Source organism: Heliangelus exortis, chromosome Z (assembly GCF_036169615.1).
Source record: "Heliangelus exortis chromosome Z, bHelExo1.hap1, whole genome shotgun sequence".
NCBI lineage: Eukaryota > Metazoa > Chordata > Aves > Apodiformes > Trochilidae > Heliangelus > Heliangelus exortis.
In genome coordinates this window covers 40,125,641-40,143,584 of record NC_092454.1, presented here as the reverse complement: position 1 = coordinate 40,143,584, position 17,944 = coordinate 40,125,641, and the positions used below count along the sequence as shown (strand labels likewise).

The following is a 17,944-nucleotide window of genomic DNA, read 5'->3' as shown; positions in this document are numbered from 1 at the left end:
GCCATTGTGAGTGCAACACGAATACAAAACAATGCTGAAACAGGTCACAGAAATGTGCTGGAATTTCATGAACTCTAACCGCACATAAGATCTGAATAAACAAACAACAATTATCTGAAATAATTTCTTAACACCCATTCCAGTCCTCCCTCTTTTCTCTTTTTCAATCATCCAAACTACTGGAAAGATGAATTCTTCATTGCTTTTCCCCTTCTTCGTTTTTTTTTTTTTTTTGGTCTGGGTTTGCACCTTGTCCTTTCACAATTTCATTTTCACTCCTTCCTGGGCTTCTTTAGACATTCACACTTCCAGCAGTACTGAAAATTTTCATGCAGGTCTCCTTCAGCTCCGCTATATTTAAAGTTGTGAGTGTCTCTTACCTAGTTTCAAGACTTAAAAAAGCAAAGATGAACTGCCCCAGTTTTGTACATCAGCTGGGGATCTCTTCCAGCAATGCCTATATGTAGCTGTGAAGGTCCTTACTCTCTAAGTAGTGGTGAAAGTTAGACTGTGAAATATATATTCACTTCAGCTAATAGGCTGCCACTATCATTACTTCTATTTTCTGTATTAAATATTACGCAAATTAGCCTTTTTCTTCTGGCATGAGAAGGCAAACTCATATAACAGTATCTGAAAGCCATTGGTACTGTTGTTGGTATTGCTGTGTTAATAAGAATGGTGTGTTCACATAGTATTTGTGAGATCTCTCTGCATGCTGTGTTGCTATTAGATAAGAAAGAATATCCCCATTTTGGTCTTTGCATGTGAATGCAATGAAAATCTGCACCAGTCTCAAATAGGTCAGGCAGTGTTGCCCCTTCAGTGCCAGAGCCAGAGTTTTTGGAATCTGAAGAGTTTCGCAAGATGAAATAAACCAGCATTAACATCCTGCTGATTGCCTTTACGGACCTGTGATGCAGAGTATCAAAACACAGATGAACTCCCTGAAATCACATCATAGAAATCCACTTGTATGAAGAGATGTGCAAGCTCTTCCCTCCTTGTGACTCATGTACTCTGTGTATGCTTTCCACTCAGGAGTTTCAGTAGATTATCAGAAAAATCCCATACAAGGGTGTGTGTGGGGTGGCACCCCCACAAAGTTAATATTAGCATTCCCCTTAGAAGATGAGAGCTTGGAGAGCTGAGCCTGCTGTGTGTCTGTGCATTCTGCTACAGAGAATGAGAAGTCTGTGGGTATGTGCCACAGGCACAGGAAAAGCAGTAGCTCTCATTGCTTCCATGTGTGTGCAGCACGTCAAGTACTGAGCAGCCAGGATGTTCTGCAACAGACAAAGAAAACCCCAGTGCAGCTGAACTCAGCTCTTCACACGTGGCTGCACTGTCCAGCAGCAGTCATTCTGCAGCTCTGAGATCCACCTTCTGTGTCCTCTTTTTTTCTTTCTTTCTTTCTTTTAAAATTGAGGGAGAGGAAATTTTACAAATCCACGGGTTATCCTCATAGAAGCTTTCTGCTGTGTGTTTTCTCTGTTTCTTTTTTCTTTATTTATTGGTTTTTTGTTTGTTTTTTTCTTGTTTGTTTTTTTTGTTTTTTTTTTTTTTTTTTTTTTTTGTTTTGCTTCGTTAAATAAATATCTATTGTTTTTATTTGTTTAGTTTAGTTTAGTTTAGGTTTGATTTGTTTTGTTCTCTTTTTTTTTTCTCGAGAAACAGCACTTTCCACTAGATGGAGACAGGACACTGGATCACTTTGTCCTCCAGGAGGACGCTGACAATCAGGAACACAAAATAAAGCCCAAACATGAGAAAGCCGAGGACTTTATTCATCTTCCATTTGCAGAAAGCGATGGAGAGTATGACAAAAAGCAGCATGATGAAGAGGAGGACAATTGCACAGAACAGACCATTGCTGCTGACTGCCACTGGGGCCAAGTTGTGAATCACAGCATACAGGAGCCACGGAAGAGGAAGGCTGTTAAGAAACAGAAAAATAAATTGGAAACACTGCAGAGGTGCTGAAAGGGGCACTAGAAAGTTTCTGAAGGCACTTCAAATTACAACCAGAGGCTTCCTGCATAAAGTGAGTCATGAAACTCTTCTTGTATGTACATAAATCTAATTTTTCTCCTTGCCTGTGGTTGGTTCTTGGGGAGAACAAACAGGATTTAGGCTTCCAGTTCTTCCACTCTTTATTGTTAGTGAGTTATATATTCTCTGGATGACAAATCACCTGGCATTATGTCTGTGAGCAGGGAGAGTCTTTTAATTTGTTTCTGGATTTCAGGCCATCTGTGGAAGAATCTACTTCCAATCTCTTTCCAAGAGCCTGCATTACAGCAGAGTGCATCACCTAGAGACATGTCCTTGCCGTGAAGCACCAGTACCATGCAAGGCACTGCCCCAGAAGTTTAGCTGCTAAAAGCCTTGATCCACATTTGCTGTATAAACCTGTTTTAAAATGTGAACTTCAACTGAACTCCAGTTGAGTTGCTGTTTCTGCATTTGCTGTCACTGCATTTCTCATTTCTGATGCCACAGAATGAGGCAACATCCCTCTGGAAGATGACAAGCTGAAATAAATACTTAAGCCACTGAATGGAGCTTAGCAGGCTTAGAAATTATGAAGAGAGCTGTCAGAGTCTCACAACATCCAAATTTTGAATAAGCATCTCAAGAATAATTTATTACAGCCTCAGTACTAACTAAGCCAGCCTAGAGCTCAACTGTACAATGTCTGCTGTAAATACACCAGTTCCAGCAGATTGTTACTGCTATCCGGTGGATTAAAAATTCTGGATTGATATAAAAAAGTGGCCCAGAGTTACTGCTGTGCCCAGTGGCACTTACTTCCGTTAGCTATCAGGTGGATTAAAAAAAAGCCATTTATGACCCAGTTTAACTTCAGAATTCCTTTTAGTTCCTGTGCAGAAAACCATGATCTATGCCATGGTGAAGCTGTGCAAGACTATTACTGTTCTTTGGAGCGTGTGATAGCAAGAAACAACCAAAGGTGGAGAAATTGAGAGTATAGACATGATTCTCAGGGTCTCTGTCCTGTGATGAAGATAGGAATGGGGAATAAAGCCAGAGTTTGTCTGTACATTTCCTGCACATTTTTGAATCACTGGGGCATAGACTAATGCATTTCTGGACTTGGTCGAGCTTGGTCTCAGAAGATTAAAAAGGAATTTGACTTCCAACTGCTTGCCACACATCACTATCCCATGGAGCTGCCATGAAGCAGTAAGGTATAAATAGCACATTTCTGCACAATCTTTTGTTGCTTCACAGTGTGAGAGGTATACACTGTGTGCAACTAGCAAATTGTTTTTTAATTTGGGACTTGCCAGGTATATAAAGAGGTCACTTGTTAACAAAAGCCTAATGAGCTACACAAGACAGCAAAGAATACTGGAGACTATGAATTGTTCCTGATCATCATTTAAGAAGAAAGCTCTAGTGTAAGCACAATGAATGGCAACACAAGCAAAGAACAGCAAGATGACTGAATTCATAAAAAAATTTAAGAAATCCCTTGCAGCAGCAATGCTCTTGCATACTTCTTAGAGTGCAATTTACTTGCCTGGGTGGCTTTACAATCTATGAAAGAGAGAATTGGGCAACAAATTTTTAACAGTTCTGCCATGAAAACATCTGAAAACTTCTAAGCACTTCTGATAGTAACACCTGCTGCATATTTACATCACTCTCCTTTTTTAAGTATCAACTGCAGAAGGTTGTTGTAGAACACGTTGGCAAACCCACAGCTAGATGGGAAGAACAAAAGACATGTTAAAATAGATACGGTTTTCTTGCTGTAGGACTTACCCCACTGTGATGTCAAATATGTTGCTTCCAACAGAACTGGATACAGCCATGTCCCCCAGACCTTTGCGTGCTACAATAACACTGGTAATAAGGTCAGGAATGGATGTGCCAGCAGCTAGAATAGTCAATCCCATGATTTCTTCACTAATACCAATAGTCTCTCCAACCTAAAAAGGTTTAAGCAAAAACAACAAAAACATCCTGCCATGAAGAAGTGTCTTCTGCTGTAAACCTGTTTAACCAGGAATATTAACCTGGAGCTTGCCAACTAACTTGGAGAATACAGGCCAGATTGGAGGATTACTTGTTTTCACAGATTTCCATGTTTCAAGAGAAAGATAAGATTGTCAAAGAGAACCAGTAGGTGTTGTTAAGTGGTTGCTGATGGCCCTGATGTTACAAGAATTATCACAAGTCCTGCAGTCAGGACAACCACAGTTCTCTGAACTACTTTCCATTTACTGAGTAATGATTTACTTAAGCCACGGTTGCAGTTCCTAAAATAAAGTGCTACTCAGCATGAGATAGATGATTTACTCTGACTATAAATGATCTTTCACAGTTGAAGACATGATGTAGGGCTAGTATTTTATACCAGTACCACCTCCTTACCTGATGTGCCCACCAGACCATTAAGTAAGAAAAAAATGCAATCCAGCTGATTGAGCCAAAAAAGGTAATAGGAAAAAATTTTTTTGACCCCTGAAACAGAAACAGAGAGAAACAGTGAACACTTATGTCAAAGGCTGGTGTGTGTAGTACTCCTATTGGCATGGCCTCTCATTTTTTTCTGATCACTTGCTCTGATAAACTACTCTGATCATTATCCGATAATCAAAATAAAATTTTAAAATGTTAAGAAACTGAATCCCCACGCTGCTATATGCTTACCACACTGCTATATGCCTTATTCTTCCAGCTGCTTCAGCTGTAAAATGAGACCTTCTGACCTATTGACAGGAAGCTGAACATGAGCCAGCAGTGTGCCCAGGTAGCCAAGAAGGCCAATGGCATCCTGGCCTGTATCAGGAACAGCGTGGCCAGCAGGTCCAGGGAAGTGATTCTGTCCCTGTACTCAGCACTGGTGAGGCCACACCTTGAGTCCTGTGTCCAGTTCTGGGCCCCTCAGTTCAGGAAGGATATTGAGGTCCTGGAGCAGGTCCAAAGGAGGGCAACCAGGCTGGTGAAGGGACTTGAGCACAGATCCTATGAGGAGAGGCTGAGGGAGCTGGGGCTGTTCAGCCTGGAGAAGAGGAGGCTCAGGGGAGACCTCATCACTCTCTACAACTCCCTGAAAGGAGGGTGTAGCCAGGTGGGGATTGGTCTCTTTTCCCAGGCAACTCTCAGCAAGACAAGAGGGCACGGTCTCAAGTTGTGCCGGGGGAGGTTTAGTTTGGACATTAGAAAGAATTTCTTTACTGAGAGGGTGATCAAGCATTGGAATGGGCTGCCCCGGGAAGTGGTGGATTCTCCGTCCCTGGAGATATTTAAAAAGAGACTGGATGTGGCACTCAGTGCCATGGTCTGGTAACTGCAGGGGTAGTGGATCAAGGGTTGGACTTGATGATCTCTGAGGTCCCTCCCAACCCAGCCAATTCTATGATTCTATGATTCTATGAACCTGTCTGATGAATGGCAAGTTTTGGGTTGTCATTTGTATCATATTTTGTTACAATGCAGTTTGCATATGTGTTCAGCTGAATGGTGGTTTGGCTTCTACATTTATTAATAGCTTCATACTTACTCAGAAAGAATGTTTTCAAATTGTTAGAACAGGTAACTGTACCTTTCATTCACAGATCAATAACTTTGTGCAACACCTTTCACAGTCAGTCCAACAAAGGCTGCCATATGAAAAAGCCAAACAAATACACATCTAAAATTTATTAGCCATTTACTTTTCTTGGGAAAACAACCCATCTTCTCAGTCAGAACAGAAGCTACATTAAGCATGTATTTGCTCTATTTTGTAGAGAAGTTTGTTATAGAAAAATGTAAATCACACCCCTGAGGCCCTTCAATTAATTAAAAAATCTGTATATCAACACAGTCAGTAATTCCATTCTAGGTTTCAATATCTCCCTTACTAATGTCAGACTATGAATAGACAGAATCCTTGTAGTCAATGAATGGGTTATATTTGGATTAACAATTTATGTTGGTTTCTGTTCTTTTCTGTCTTTTACAACATCTATGTTTCCTATTGACTAGCTCAGTGTCTGTAATAAAAAAGAGATCAAGTTAACTACTACAGGAAAGAAGCATGACTGCAGTACTATCCAGGCAATCACTGTCTAAATCAAATTAGTGCTTAAACTGAAAATTGTACTGTGAGTGTATGCTAACAGTCTTGAAAGAACCACATCCTTAATGGGTATTGACCTTCTGAACACTGATCCTCACTCCAGACAATGACTTCTGATGTGCCAACACGTTTTCATGAATAACCAGTAGGGCTGCTTGTAGAATTAAGTTGTACCACTCTAGATTCTTACTCCAGCTGCTGCTCCAACCTGCACTACCTCTTCCTGGTAAGTCCTCGCTAAATCCACTTCCACTTGTTCTGGCATGGGATTCCAGATGTTTTGGGGCCCCCCATTTTGACTATTCCCCTTTCCACTGCAGTGCAGGATGTACCCCTCCTACACCAGGAGACTGATTGGCCTGTGCCTCTCTCCTAGGTGGTGTGGGACTGCGTGGCTTTCCCAGAACATGACTGGAGGAGAGAAAATACTTCTTGGATTTTGCTAATTCAGCTTACCCAGGTCAGTATAATGTCATATTTAGGAACTGATCAGCACAGGTGGCTTTGGACTAAAAGGTGGTCAGTGAACTGGGATGGCCATTAGGGCTGGTCATGTGGGAATGACACCATCCTTTGTGAGCTGAATCAGGAAAAAGTAAAGCTGGCCCACAGCACGTTGAGGTTGTGTAAACTTCTGCTGATGTAAATAGAATGAAATCAGGTCATTACTGACGGGAAAAAGGTAAGGTCAGCAATGGCAATTGTACACACTTATCTCAAGGTGGGACAAATAAAAGGTCCATATCTGCTCTAGCAGCAGGTGCAGGTGTAGACTGTGCTATAGAATACTTTCTCACTCCCTTGGGGTCACTTCTCATAGTGCTAAACACCCTCCTGAAAACTGAGCTTGTAAAACTTGACTAACAAAATCTATACAACTTTATGGTTTAATATAAATAGGAACACAAATTAAATATGGTACAGATAATAAATAAATTACTAAGCTGCTCTTGGAGTAAGAAAATCATTCCAGCAGGTGTTTTAAATACATTATCTTTAAATACAGGCATAAAAAGCTACAATGGCACCTGCAGACATCCCTTTCACATAAATTCTATTACTGTCACAGTCACAGTTTCTAGAATTACCCAAGCTGTTATGGTTGATGTGCTTAACTCTTCACAGAGCAAGCAGTTACTTTATTTGACACAGAGTTCTAAATTTTTACCAGATCAGAAAATGTGATTTTGAACTTCTGATCATATGGACTTTAATTTTAAAATCAAAACTTAATATGCTTCGGGCGACAGGAGACCTTAGTCTGAAAAAGAAATACAATTTGAAATGATGTTAAAATAGTGATCAGAATATGAACAGAATTGGGTCCAGAAGGGATAAATCCATCTAAAGACAAGTTCCTGTTTTTAAAAAGTACATAGCAAGCACTTCTTTTTCATCATTCTTTGTAGTCAGCTCCTTTAACTTTCAGTATTTTTGATGTCCTTGCAAAAGGTGGGATTTTTTGGCAACACATATGGTGAATGCAATGATGAAGTTTGTTGTAAATGGTCACAAATCTTTACAGACCATCTCACAGCAGTGCAATTTGAATAATCACTATACAGCACTCAAGATACAAGCATACACTGGCTTATGCAAAATTAATACAGCAAGAGCTGGCAATAACTCTCTGCCAGTGTGATTATATATACCAAACGGGTCTTGCAAAATAATGAGACATTGCCTATCTGAGTCAGACACCCACAGAATATGGGTGGCTAAGAATTGCAACTCAGTAACTTCGCAGTGTGTGTATTCCTAGCCTACTCAGTCAATCCTCTCCCAGTAAAATTAACTGATAAGCAGCATTTCAAGATTAAGAGTACTTTAATAGGCTTAACAGTTTAATTATCTATTTTAAAAGGGGAACATTTAAACTCAAAAAGAGCAAAACTTAAAGCTTGTATGTATTACAGGTGATGAAATCAAGAATGGACTCCATAGATGCTGCTATATAATTTGCATGTAGATGAAGTTTTTTAAAAAGCAATAATGAGAGTGCAAATTCTTTTTTGGATGCTGGATTTTATTTCCAGAGTGTAATACTAATCATGATTATTTTGTATCTGTTGACAGCATTTTTTAGAGATGCATCTCATTGGCACTCCCTAGCTCTTGGAAATGTAGAGAGCTGCCAATTCTAAGCATTTTCCTAGAAGAATTAGTCAGAGTTATCCGACAGCAGTATTTCTCCCCACCTTTTCTGGTAGCTGTTGTGATGGCTGCCTTGTTAAGACAAAGAGCCCAGTTTAATATCAATTGGTTCAGTTGTGATCATGGTAACAGATGAGAAAACCTATGGCTCATTCAGTTTGTATGCTATTTTCTTTTAACAAAAGAGAAAGGATTTTGTAGTTGCACTATAGGTTAGTTGGATTGGTACTGTTCCTGTCTATCAGCAATCTTAAGGACATTTTTCTTGGTATATTTCTGCACTGATTTCATGCCAGTTTCTGAAAAATGGGACTCTCAGTAGTAAGAATGATCCAAGTATGAGGATTTTTCTTCTAAGAGCCTGATCCTGAAAGATAGTGAGTGGTTAATAGTTTCCAAAGCAAGTGTCTTAATTTTAGCCAGTATTGTTACCAACATCTTTAGTTTTAAACTAAACAACCCATATGTTGATCTCATATATAAATCCATCTGCATTTCAAGCTTTTTTTTCTTTCATACTTGATGGTGCTTAAATCCGATTACTCAGAACCTGCTCCTGTAACTGGATCTATGCAGGAACATTTTGTCCTTGTCCCCTTGGTAACTGTGCATCTCTGTATGGCAACAAGAGTTCATGTAAGCTGTACCTCTTTGTTGGTAATGGGAATTTGCAGAGATATAAAAACCTGCCCCATATGAGTCCAGTGATAGCCATTTTTCTGGCCTATAACACAACAGTACAATGGACAGTACAATATGGCTGTAAAAAAATCATGGTGTATCTGCCACTGGTCACCGGCCACCTTGGTCACATCATCACCTACTGCAGAGAGGTGGGCAGCTATGTTTGCAGCCTATGCAGGGCCACTGGGAAAATGAGCTATTAGTACATGAAAAATACCTGTTACTGTTCAAAACACCTGAACAAAAAGTCATGTATGGAATTCTCCAAAGGCACAGCTATTTCTGGTGAAATATGCCAGTGACATTATTGATTTTATAGTAAGGATTTTCGTATATACCTGTTTAATATGAGCAGGTATTACCGAGGCACTAAACACCCTAAAGCATGTTAGCTATTGAATCAGCTGAGGAATTAGTTCAAGTAATATGCAATCTACTCTAAGTATATAAAAAATTACAAATCTGTACACCACAGCAGAAGGCAGCAAGGATCACCTTATTATCAGAGACCTAGTGCTTGAAATAATTTTTATCTATCTTCTGGGTTTCATGGAGCCATGTATAGCATGGTATAGAACAAGCAAAGTCAGTCCAACAGAGTTTTCTGCAGGGAAAAACAGACTTTAAAAACAGGCTCTAGGGGGATAGGTGAACTCATTTTTGAAAAGTGGACGCCCCCAGAGGATGTCAGAGGCTCCTTTTGATCCTTCAAATCAGTATATAGCACTCAAACACTCATAGCCACATGTTAATCTGAGCAATTTGATGCAGAATTTGGGTGTCTATAATTACAGCATATGCAAATCAAGCCCCCTGTGGTAGGCCTATCTGTTTAAGTATCCATTAATCATCCATTTAAGTAATCTATATTAAGTATTAAGGCTTGTTTTAACTTTCGCCTCATGGATTTCCTGGAAAGTTGTTTTCTGCTGCACATGCTGAACTATGCTATTGGGTTTTGGTTTTCTTAGGAAGAGAATAAAGGGAGTGATCTGTAGGCATAAGTGGGAATATTTTAGAGATAATTCACACTAATGAAGCATCCCTGAAAATTTAATTTATGCAACCATCTGGTTAATTCTTTGACAGTAACATTCAAAATAAGCAGCTTGTCATACTGACACAGCCTGTTATCACTTCTGTTATTACTACATATAATTTAAAACTACATTTCTTTTTCTTATGTATAAACAGGTATTCCTTTCAGTGAATATAATTTTAAAACTCTGTTGACCATCGATGTATCTGGCATATACAGCTGTGCTTATCTTTTGTGTTACAGCAGGATGTTTTAGCTGCTGTATGCTCACACACTGGTTCTGTTGTGAACAATACCAGTGTCAATAATCTCATGCCTCACACAGTTGCATGCAACATCTTGAGAAATTAGCTTTCCAAAACCATTACTGTAACAACTGTTCTTAATTATACAGTACAGAATATTGGGTAAGTCTACATGTCTATTGAAGTCAACTTCAGATTTTCAAAATTATGCAAGTACATACCTCTTAGCAGCACTTGCTAATTTGGGGCCAAATTATGAAAAACATTACAAAGGTAGTTTTAAATCTTGTAATTCATGTATTATGCTCTTTGTTGTTTATCTAGTTGTTTGAAAACCTAAAAGGAAGCTTAAAGTTGGAAAGGAAAATGTCAGTTTATATCCTTTGAGAAACCTTTATCTAAAAACAAACTAGAGGTCTTATTTACCTTGTTTCTTGCATTGAATTGAAGTTTTTTAGTGTGTGGGATGGAGAAGTTTTTCAGTGTTTGTGTTAAGAAAAAAAAACATTAGGGGTGTTAGTTTAGAACCTTATAAACTGTGCATCCCTCTCTTGCAGCAGTTTTAAATATATTTTTGATCCAGAAAGGAAAAGAGATTAAAAACACTAGTAAAGAATTCTTTCATTTCCTTGAGCCTCCCCAGTCAGATCTGTTTGTATATGAGAATATGAAAGTGTTAAGACTTGAAAAATGGACACAGTAAGTAATTTGTAATCACTATCACATCACTTCAAGCTGAGCTGGGAAAAGAACTAGCAAGTATTTTACACATGGAAGGACTTAGGTATCTTGTTCTAATATGAAAATTAAAAAATGGCAAATAGAAGACAAAGGTCTAGTAGAGCAGGCATTTAAAAGAATCAAGTATTGTAATTTTTGAACCACAGAGAAATTTTAGTGAGTGTAAAATTGCTGTAACTGTAATTTTTAGGGCACTACAGAGGCCCAGACTTCCTTGGTACTTATGGGATATTCAGTGGTAATCTAGAAATGTGTATCTGTAGGCCTCAAAGAAGTTTTAAGAGCTTTCACTTTGTGTCATAAAGCATTAGTGAATACAAAAGGCAATCTTTGTACAGCTATTACCAACCAGTTGCCCATAAGCACCCATTTGAGAATTTGAAGACTGATGTTGTGATGTCTTCTTCAAAGAAGAAACTATTAAAAAAACCATAGGCTCTATTTTTACATAAATCCACTAAACTTAATTTTTTTTGGCATTTAGCTAGAGAACCACTCTGCTGCACAGAACACACTGACTTCTAACAAAAGTTACTTACAGGATTTCTGACATCTGGGAGGGAAATCCACAGTGGCAAAACAATGGGTAATACAATAAGGTAAGTGAACTGCTTGCGTGGGGTGTCAGGCCAGGCCAAGCTGAGAGGCTGCTCCTCATCCTCTTCATCCTGTAAGAAAAGCCACACTGAGAACAATATTCAAATGGAGGAATGAGGTTAGGGAGTCTTTAAAGAAGAGTCCTGAGGACTGTGCTGTGTTTTGGTGGGAATCCATGGGGTCTGAAAACATGATATTAACACCATACCTACCTAACAACATTAGCTAGGACACAGTAAAACAATGTGGGGGCACACAGTATGGTATCCCTGGAGTGCAGCTGTCAGAGGACATCTGTTTGCAGCTATGCTGACAGTGATGCTGGTCCCTTGGGGGGCTGTGCCTTCACCGTTGAGCCTGTGCCTCTCATATTTCTCACAGGCTCTACCTTGGAATTCAGACTACACTAGTCAGGGATTAAAACAGAACTGGATAAAGCTATTGATAAAATGTCACCATATGTTGGTATTGGTCATAAAAATTGTCTACTTGTTGGTAATTCTAAGAATTATGCTTAATTATTCCATGGTTATAAACTCCTGAATTGTTCAATTACTCAGCTAGCTGAACTGATCAGTACCTCCTGAACCAAGCCCAAGTCTTAGCTCAGGCTCTTCCACCATGATTGTATCACCTGACACTGATAGACTGGAAGCAAACCCTTACTTTCCTCTTAAAACATTGACAGACAGCAGTTACATTGACAATTATGTGTTGATGTTAACAGCAGATAACATTTTGTTAACCCTTATACTATACTTCTTAATCCTCTTGTGAAACTCCAAAGTTGTGTGATTGCAAGGTGACACTGAAGTGAATGGGTCATAATAGGTATCCTTATTAAAAGATGTTTTGAATGTACATAGGCACAATTTGTCACTCTTCACAGGCTACTCCAGAGGCTCCTGAGCATCTCTTAAGAGGCTACCTTTTTCCTTTAGCTTTCAGCTTTTTACCAAAGGAGGATGATGATCTGTATTTCACTTCTGCAAACGCTGAAGCTTAACCTCTGGGGGACTGGGCTGGTGCAGAAGTTTGTGGGGCTACTTCCTAAAAACCAAATCCATTTCTCTCCCATTGGGGCAGGAAAATCAATCTGAAATGGATGCTCAGCTTTGAAATATGATGACTGAGGTAAAATCTCAGAAAAAAAGGACCAATTGAAGGGTTGCCTAGGTAACTCTTTCTGAGTGGCCTGCATATAATTCAAGTAGTGGACTCAGCTGGAATAAAGATCCGTAAATGAGTGGTTCATAAACAGAACAGAGTTACAAAGTACTTCCTGAATTGCCATCTTTAAAGATTAGCCATGATTAACAGCTGTACTTAATCAAAACAAAAGCTTTACATTAGTCTGAGTCTGCACACAAGTCTGCAAAATGTATGGAAATCAATACTTAAGCTGGTCCATGTGGAACTGTACCAGCATGCACCTCATTCCGCACAGTCAGTGGATGTGGCTGTGGCAACGGAGCACAAAGAATTACAAATGGAGATCTGCCAGATGTCTCCTGAGAAACCTTGCTCCATCTGAGACCTTTTCACATTCATGTTGTGCTGCTCTCCCCAGGAGAGTTATCCCCAGAATACATGGCCAAACTTGAGTCCACAGTGCTGTAGAGCAAACTTACTCTCACTGGTTTAACTCCAGCATGAATTACAGGTGCTACAGACTGGATCTCTATTTCTTATTTCAGAATCTGGAATCAGCATCCTGTTTTCAAATGCTGACCTTTCAAAAATAAGTGGAAGTAAGGAAGCTTATTGTATTTGCAAATCTAACTTCAATGGATTTCAAAACAAGGGCCTACTAGTATCTCGCTTTGAGTGACAGTCAGACGTGGGCACTCAGGGAAGACGTACTGGGATGTGGTATGTATTTTCATTTTCAACAAATTAAAGGTTTAGGCAGAAGGTGCTTTAGACCTTCATATTAATAGCCATTAATATGTTTCTCTGAAATTCTCATTAGCTGTCATAATTCTTTCCACTCTTTATTTCTCTATCCTTGTTTTTTCCTGGTTGTGCTCAGTACTGCTTTTTGTTACATACACATTTGCAGTATGTATACTCATATCCTAGTGCAGAATTAATCAGTAGTGATTACCAAATTACCAAATTAATTCTGGGGAATTCTCCCTTTGCATATTCTACCAGGCTTAGTAGGGTTCCTCTTTAAACATAAAAAAATACAGTTATAAATATATAATTAATATATGATAAAAATATAGTTATGCTGGAGAACTGAGAAGTGGTATTTAGCCCTGTGCTCTCTTTTAGACCTCTGTAAAAAATATTATTTTCTTTTAAACCAATCTGTGTATATTCATAACTTCTTGCTACTCCAAAAATTCTATGTAACTCATTACAAACAATGAAAAAGGTGCCAAATCTCTATATCCTCCATCTTTCTCAAGTTCTTTATCCAAGGGCATCTACCTAATACTTGTCTATAATCCACAGAAGATATTTCTTACTGGATTGCTCTGACAAGTTTTCTAAATTTCAGGATTGCTCTGACAAGTTTTCCGAATCTTCCAAGAAAAGTTTTCCACATGTAGGAAATGATATTGTATTTCACATTATAAGAACAATAGAAACACATGGTGACATTTCATCAATAACTATTCTGTTTATAAACAGCAGCTTGTATCAAACTCCATCTGCCAAAGTCAAAATGTAGCCACTGCTTCTAGCAAACATCATAAAATCATTGTCTCCATGGATGCTTATGCTTGTATTAGCTTATGAAGAACATTTGCTTTTCTGGCACAACATCAAACTACCCTGCTATACTTTTTTCCTGACAGAAAGGCAAATGGAAAACAAATAAAATGAACCACAAATTTCTCTGAAATACTCAATAGGCCACTATTTACCAACAAGTCCATATGGTATAACAGCTATAGCATATGAATTATAAATATGAGGCTTATTCTGTTAGCCCAACTAAACTGAAAAGCTGAACTATGAATTCTCATGTTTCTGCATTTCTTGTGCATTTTGACTTCTGGTATCGTTAGACAATACAGAGATACCATTACAACTCCAGAAGAAAGAGCACTGCAGAGAAGAACTATTTGCAATTCAATTTGCTTTTGTATAGACATTGTACCACCGATAAGTACGCCATTTCTTTATTTGCTTGATAGTGCTGCAAAAGACTGTGAAGCTCTGTTTTTTTTTTTTTTAATTATTCTTGGAAGTGAAGAGCTCTGCACAACTACTCACAAAAGCAAATCAAGGAAAATTATGATATCTCAGAATGTTAGCTGTCTCAGAGCTAATTGCTGATTCTCAGAATTGAGATTATTTTTCTAGAATAGCAAATCTACATTAATTTATTTCACTAGAAAGGCAGAGGACAAAGGCAACTGGAGCTGTACTGCAACTTACAGAACAGTGTCAAGTTTCTGCTTTTAGATTATTAAAAGAATTAGTTTATTATGTAACTTGGATTGCTCATTTATCTTCTCCTACCTGTCATTTGGGAAAAAAAATTGCAAAAGAAGGTGAGTTACTCAGTTAGTACAGCAATAGGGTAAGTAAGAGAGAAAACAATGTATTTTCTCATGAACTCTTTAGTGGAATTCAAGTAGGGAATAAAAGTGAATTTCTGAGGTTTCACAATGCATTTTGTATGTATTAATACTCTTCTTAGGGTGGGTAGTTTACATGAATCCTCTCTGCAGTGTGAAATGACTCCAAAAAGCCACTTTTTGCCTCTTGGGGTCTTGCACAAATACCTGAAAGCACAGCTCCTGGAGCTCATTTGCAGCTTTTTATGCCCAGGTTAGTACCAGAGATTTCACAAGAAATACTCTGAATTTAATAGTCAAAACTGCAGTCAGCTCACCAAGAGAAGCAAGCAGCTATAGTGTGATGTAGATATATCTAAAGAATAAGCCTTCATGCCATTTTTACTGTCCTAGTTTTCGAGTAAGTCAGACTGGTGTAAAGCAGAAAAAAATGTAGACTGAGGCAACTGAGAAGCTTTGGGAAAATAAAGATCGATCCCTTTTGATGTCATTGTCACTCTCATTAAGTTACAAAGAGCAAACAAGACGCAGGAATTTACTTTGGTTTGAGTGTGGCAACTGAAAAAAGGTTCAGGCTTTGAAAAATGTATTTTTAGTGATCAATCAAACAAATACCAAGCATGCTGAAATACATCATGGCCTTACAGCAAAGGCTGGTCTGATCGCTTCTTCCCTCTCTCTGCAAAATAGAAATCTTTAGTATAGTCGAGAATCCTGGCTTGGGACAACAAACACAGCACTACTACTGAGATTCACATCATGCTAATTTGGTGTAAATGGGATGAGTACATTGGGAAAGGGGAGATTCATCCATCCCCACCATGGCCTCTGTCCTGAAGCTCAGAGCACCTTCCTGCTCTGCTGTGACTGGGAAGGCAAAGCAAGCTTTGCCACACTGTTGCTCACGTAAGCAGGTTATATAAAACAAAAACAATACAGCATTAGTGGCTTTTTCTAAAACACACAAGTTGCCTTACTATTCTCATGGAAAAGTTATCTCTAATACAATTGGCATGTAAATGTTTTAAAGTGGGGTTTCCATGGAAACAGGTAAAAGTGTGCGCATGTGTGTATGCGTGTGTGTGCATGCGTGTGTGTGTAGGTGGGAGGAAAAGGTGTTCAGATTGGAAGCTATTTTGGGGAAAGCCACAGGTTAAAATGACTATGACTGAACACAATCAAATGCTTGTGAAGAAGGCGGCGGGGGAGAGGGCAAGGAGACAATTGGACTTCTCAGAAGGATAATTTCTTTGAAGGGCACTCTATAAAGCATTTAATGAGATACTGTCAGTGTCCTTTCAGTTTTCTTTCATTTTCTTATACATGCTTAACACCATTCTATGAAGTTTTATATAAGTCTTCTCCCTTGTGGCAACCTGGTGAAGGTTAAGAGACTGAATGCTGAAAGTAGAACAAAATCCTTGAGGAAAATGCAATATACAACAGGAGGAAAAGTAATTTGGGGCTGCAAATGAAGCAGGAACATCTTATAGACTGTATGATGGGATAAGGTATTACCTGCACTGCTGCTTAGGGGCTGGGAAGGAGACCACAGCTGTCTGTCCTCTGGAGGATCCCAGTTTTATCAAAGTGAGGATTTGCTGCTGCTCACGGTGGGAGCAGTATCTTATGAGTTTTACTGTCTGGGACAATTGATTTGTTGGAGATCTTTTCTGAAAAGCTTTGTTGAATTTCTACAAGCAGCATCAGAGCAGTGCTGATCTTGTTGCCCAAGGTCTTGAAAAGTGCCTTGCTGGGCCACTTGGATCCTCACAAGTCTATGGGTCCAGATGGGATCCACCCCAGGGTGATGAGGGAGCTGGCAGAAGAGCTCACCAAGATGCTCTCTATCATTTACCAACAGTCCTGACTCACTGGGGACATCCCAGATGATTGAAAGTTGGTGCATGTCACAGCATTCCACAAAAAGGGATGAAAGGAGGACCCAAGAAACTCCCGGCCTGTCAGCCTGACCTCAGTGCCTGGCAGGGTTATGGAGCAGAACATCCTGGGGGCAATCACACAGCACCTACAGGATGGACGGGATCAGACCCAGCCAGCACGGGGTTAGGAAGGGCAGGTCCTGTCTGACCAACTTGATCTCCTTTTATGATCAAGTGACCAGCCTGGTGGATGAGGGGAAGGCTGTGGATGGAGTCTGCCTGGACTTCAGCAAGGCCTTTGACACCGTCTCCCACAGCATTCTCCTGAAAAAGCTGTCAGCCCACAGCTTGGACAGGGGCACTCTGTGCTGGGTTAGGAACTGCTGGAGATCCCCAGAGAGTGGTGCTGAAGGGTGCTGATCCAATTGGCGGCCGCTCACCAGTGGTGTCCCCCAGCGATCAGTGTTGGGCCCAGTTCTGTTTAATATCTTTATAGATGATTTAGATGAGGGGATTGAGTCCATCATCAGCAAAGTCACAGACGACACTAAGTTGGGGGGGAGTGTGGATCAGCTGGAAGGCAGGAGGGCTCTGCAGAGGGACCTGGACAGACTGGAGAGTTGGGCTGATTCCAACGGGATGAGGTTCAACACGGCCAAGTGCCGGGTCCTGCACTTTGGCCACAACAACCCCATGGGGAGCTCCAGGCTGGGCACAGAGTGGCTGAGAGCAGCCAGACAGAAAGGGACCTGGGAGTCTGGAGCGACAGGAAGCTGAACATGAGCCAGCAGTGTGCCCAGGTGGCCAAGAAGGCCAATGGCATCCTGGCCTGTATCAGGAACAGCGTGGCCAGCAGGTCCAAGGAAGTGATTCTGCCCCTGTACTCAGCACTGGTGAGGCCACACCTCGAGTCCTGTGTCCAGTTCTGGGCCCCTCAGTTCAGGAAGGAGATTGAGGTGCTGGAG

At 39.9% G+C, this 17,944-nt stretch overlaps 1 protein-coding gene across 3 annotated transcripts in view; it reads right to left on the bottom strand.

Moving 5' to 3' along the window:
• Nucleotides 1-211: 211 nt before the first annotated feature.
• SLC24A2 (solute carrier family 24 member 2) overlaps nucleotides 212-17,944 on the bottom strand; it is a 101,499-nt gene continuing 83,766 nt past the window's right edge. The window contains exons 7-10 of one of the 3 annotated variants that reach the window (XM_071730179.1): nucleotides 11,500-11,628; nucleotides 4,405-4,494; nucleotides 3,793-3,959; nucleotides 212-1,936 (exon numbers count right to left, since the gene is read on the bottom strand). In XM_071730179.1, the coding sequence (XP_071586280.1) occupies nucleotides 1,687-1,936; nucleotides 3,793-3,959; nucleotides 4,405-4,494; nucleotides 11,500-11,628 (636 nt within the window). In that variant the 3' untranslated portion in view covers nucleotides 212-1,686. The remainder of the gene's footprint in view (nucleotides 1,937-3,792; nucleotides 3,960-4,404; nucleotides 4,495-11,499; nucleotides 11,629-17,944) is intronic. The other 2 variants (XM_071730180.1, XM_071730181.1) reach the window with 2 other exon arrangements.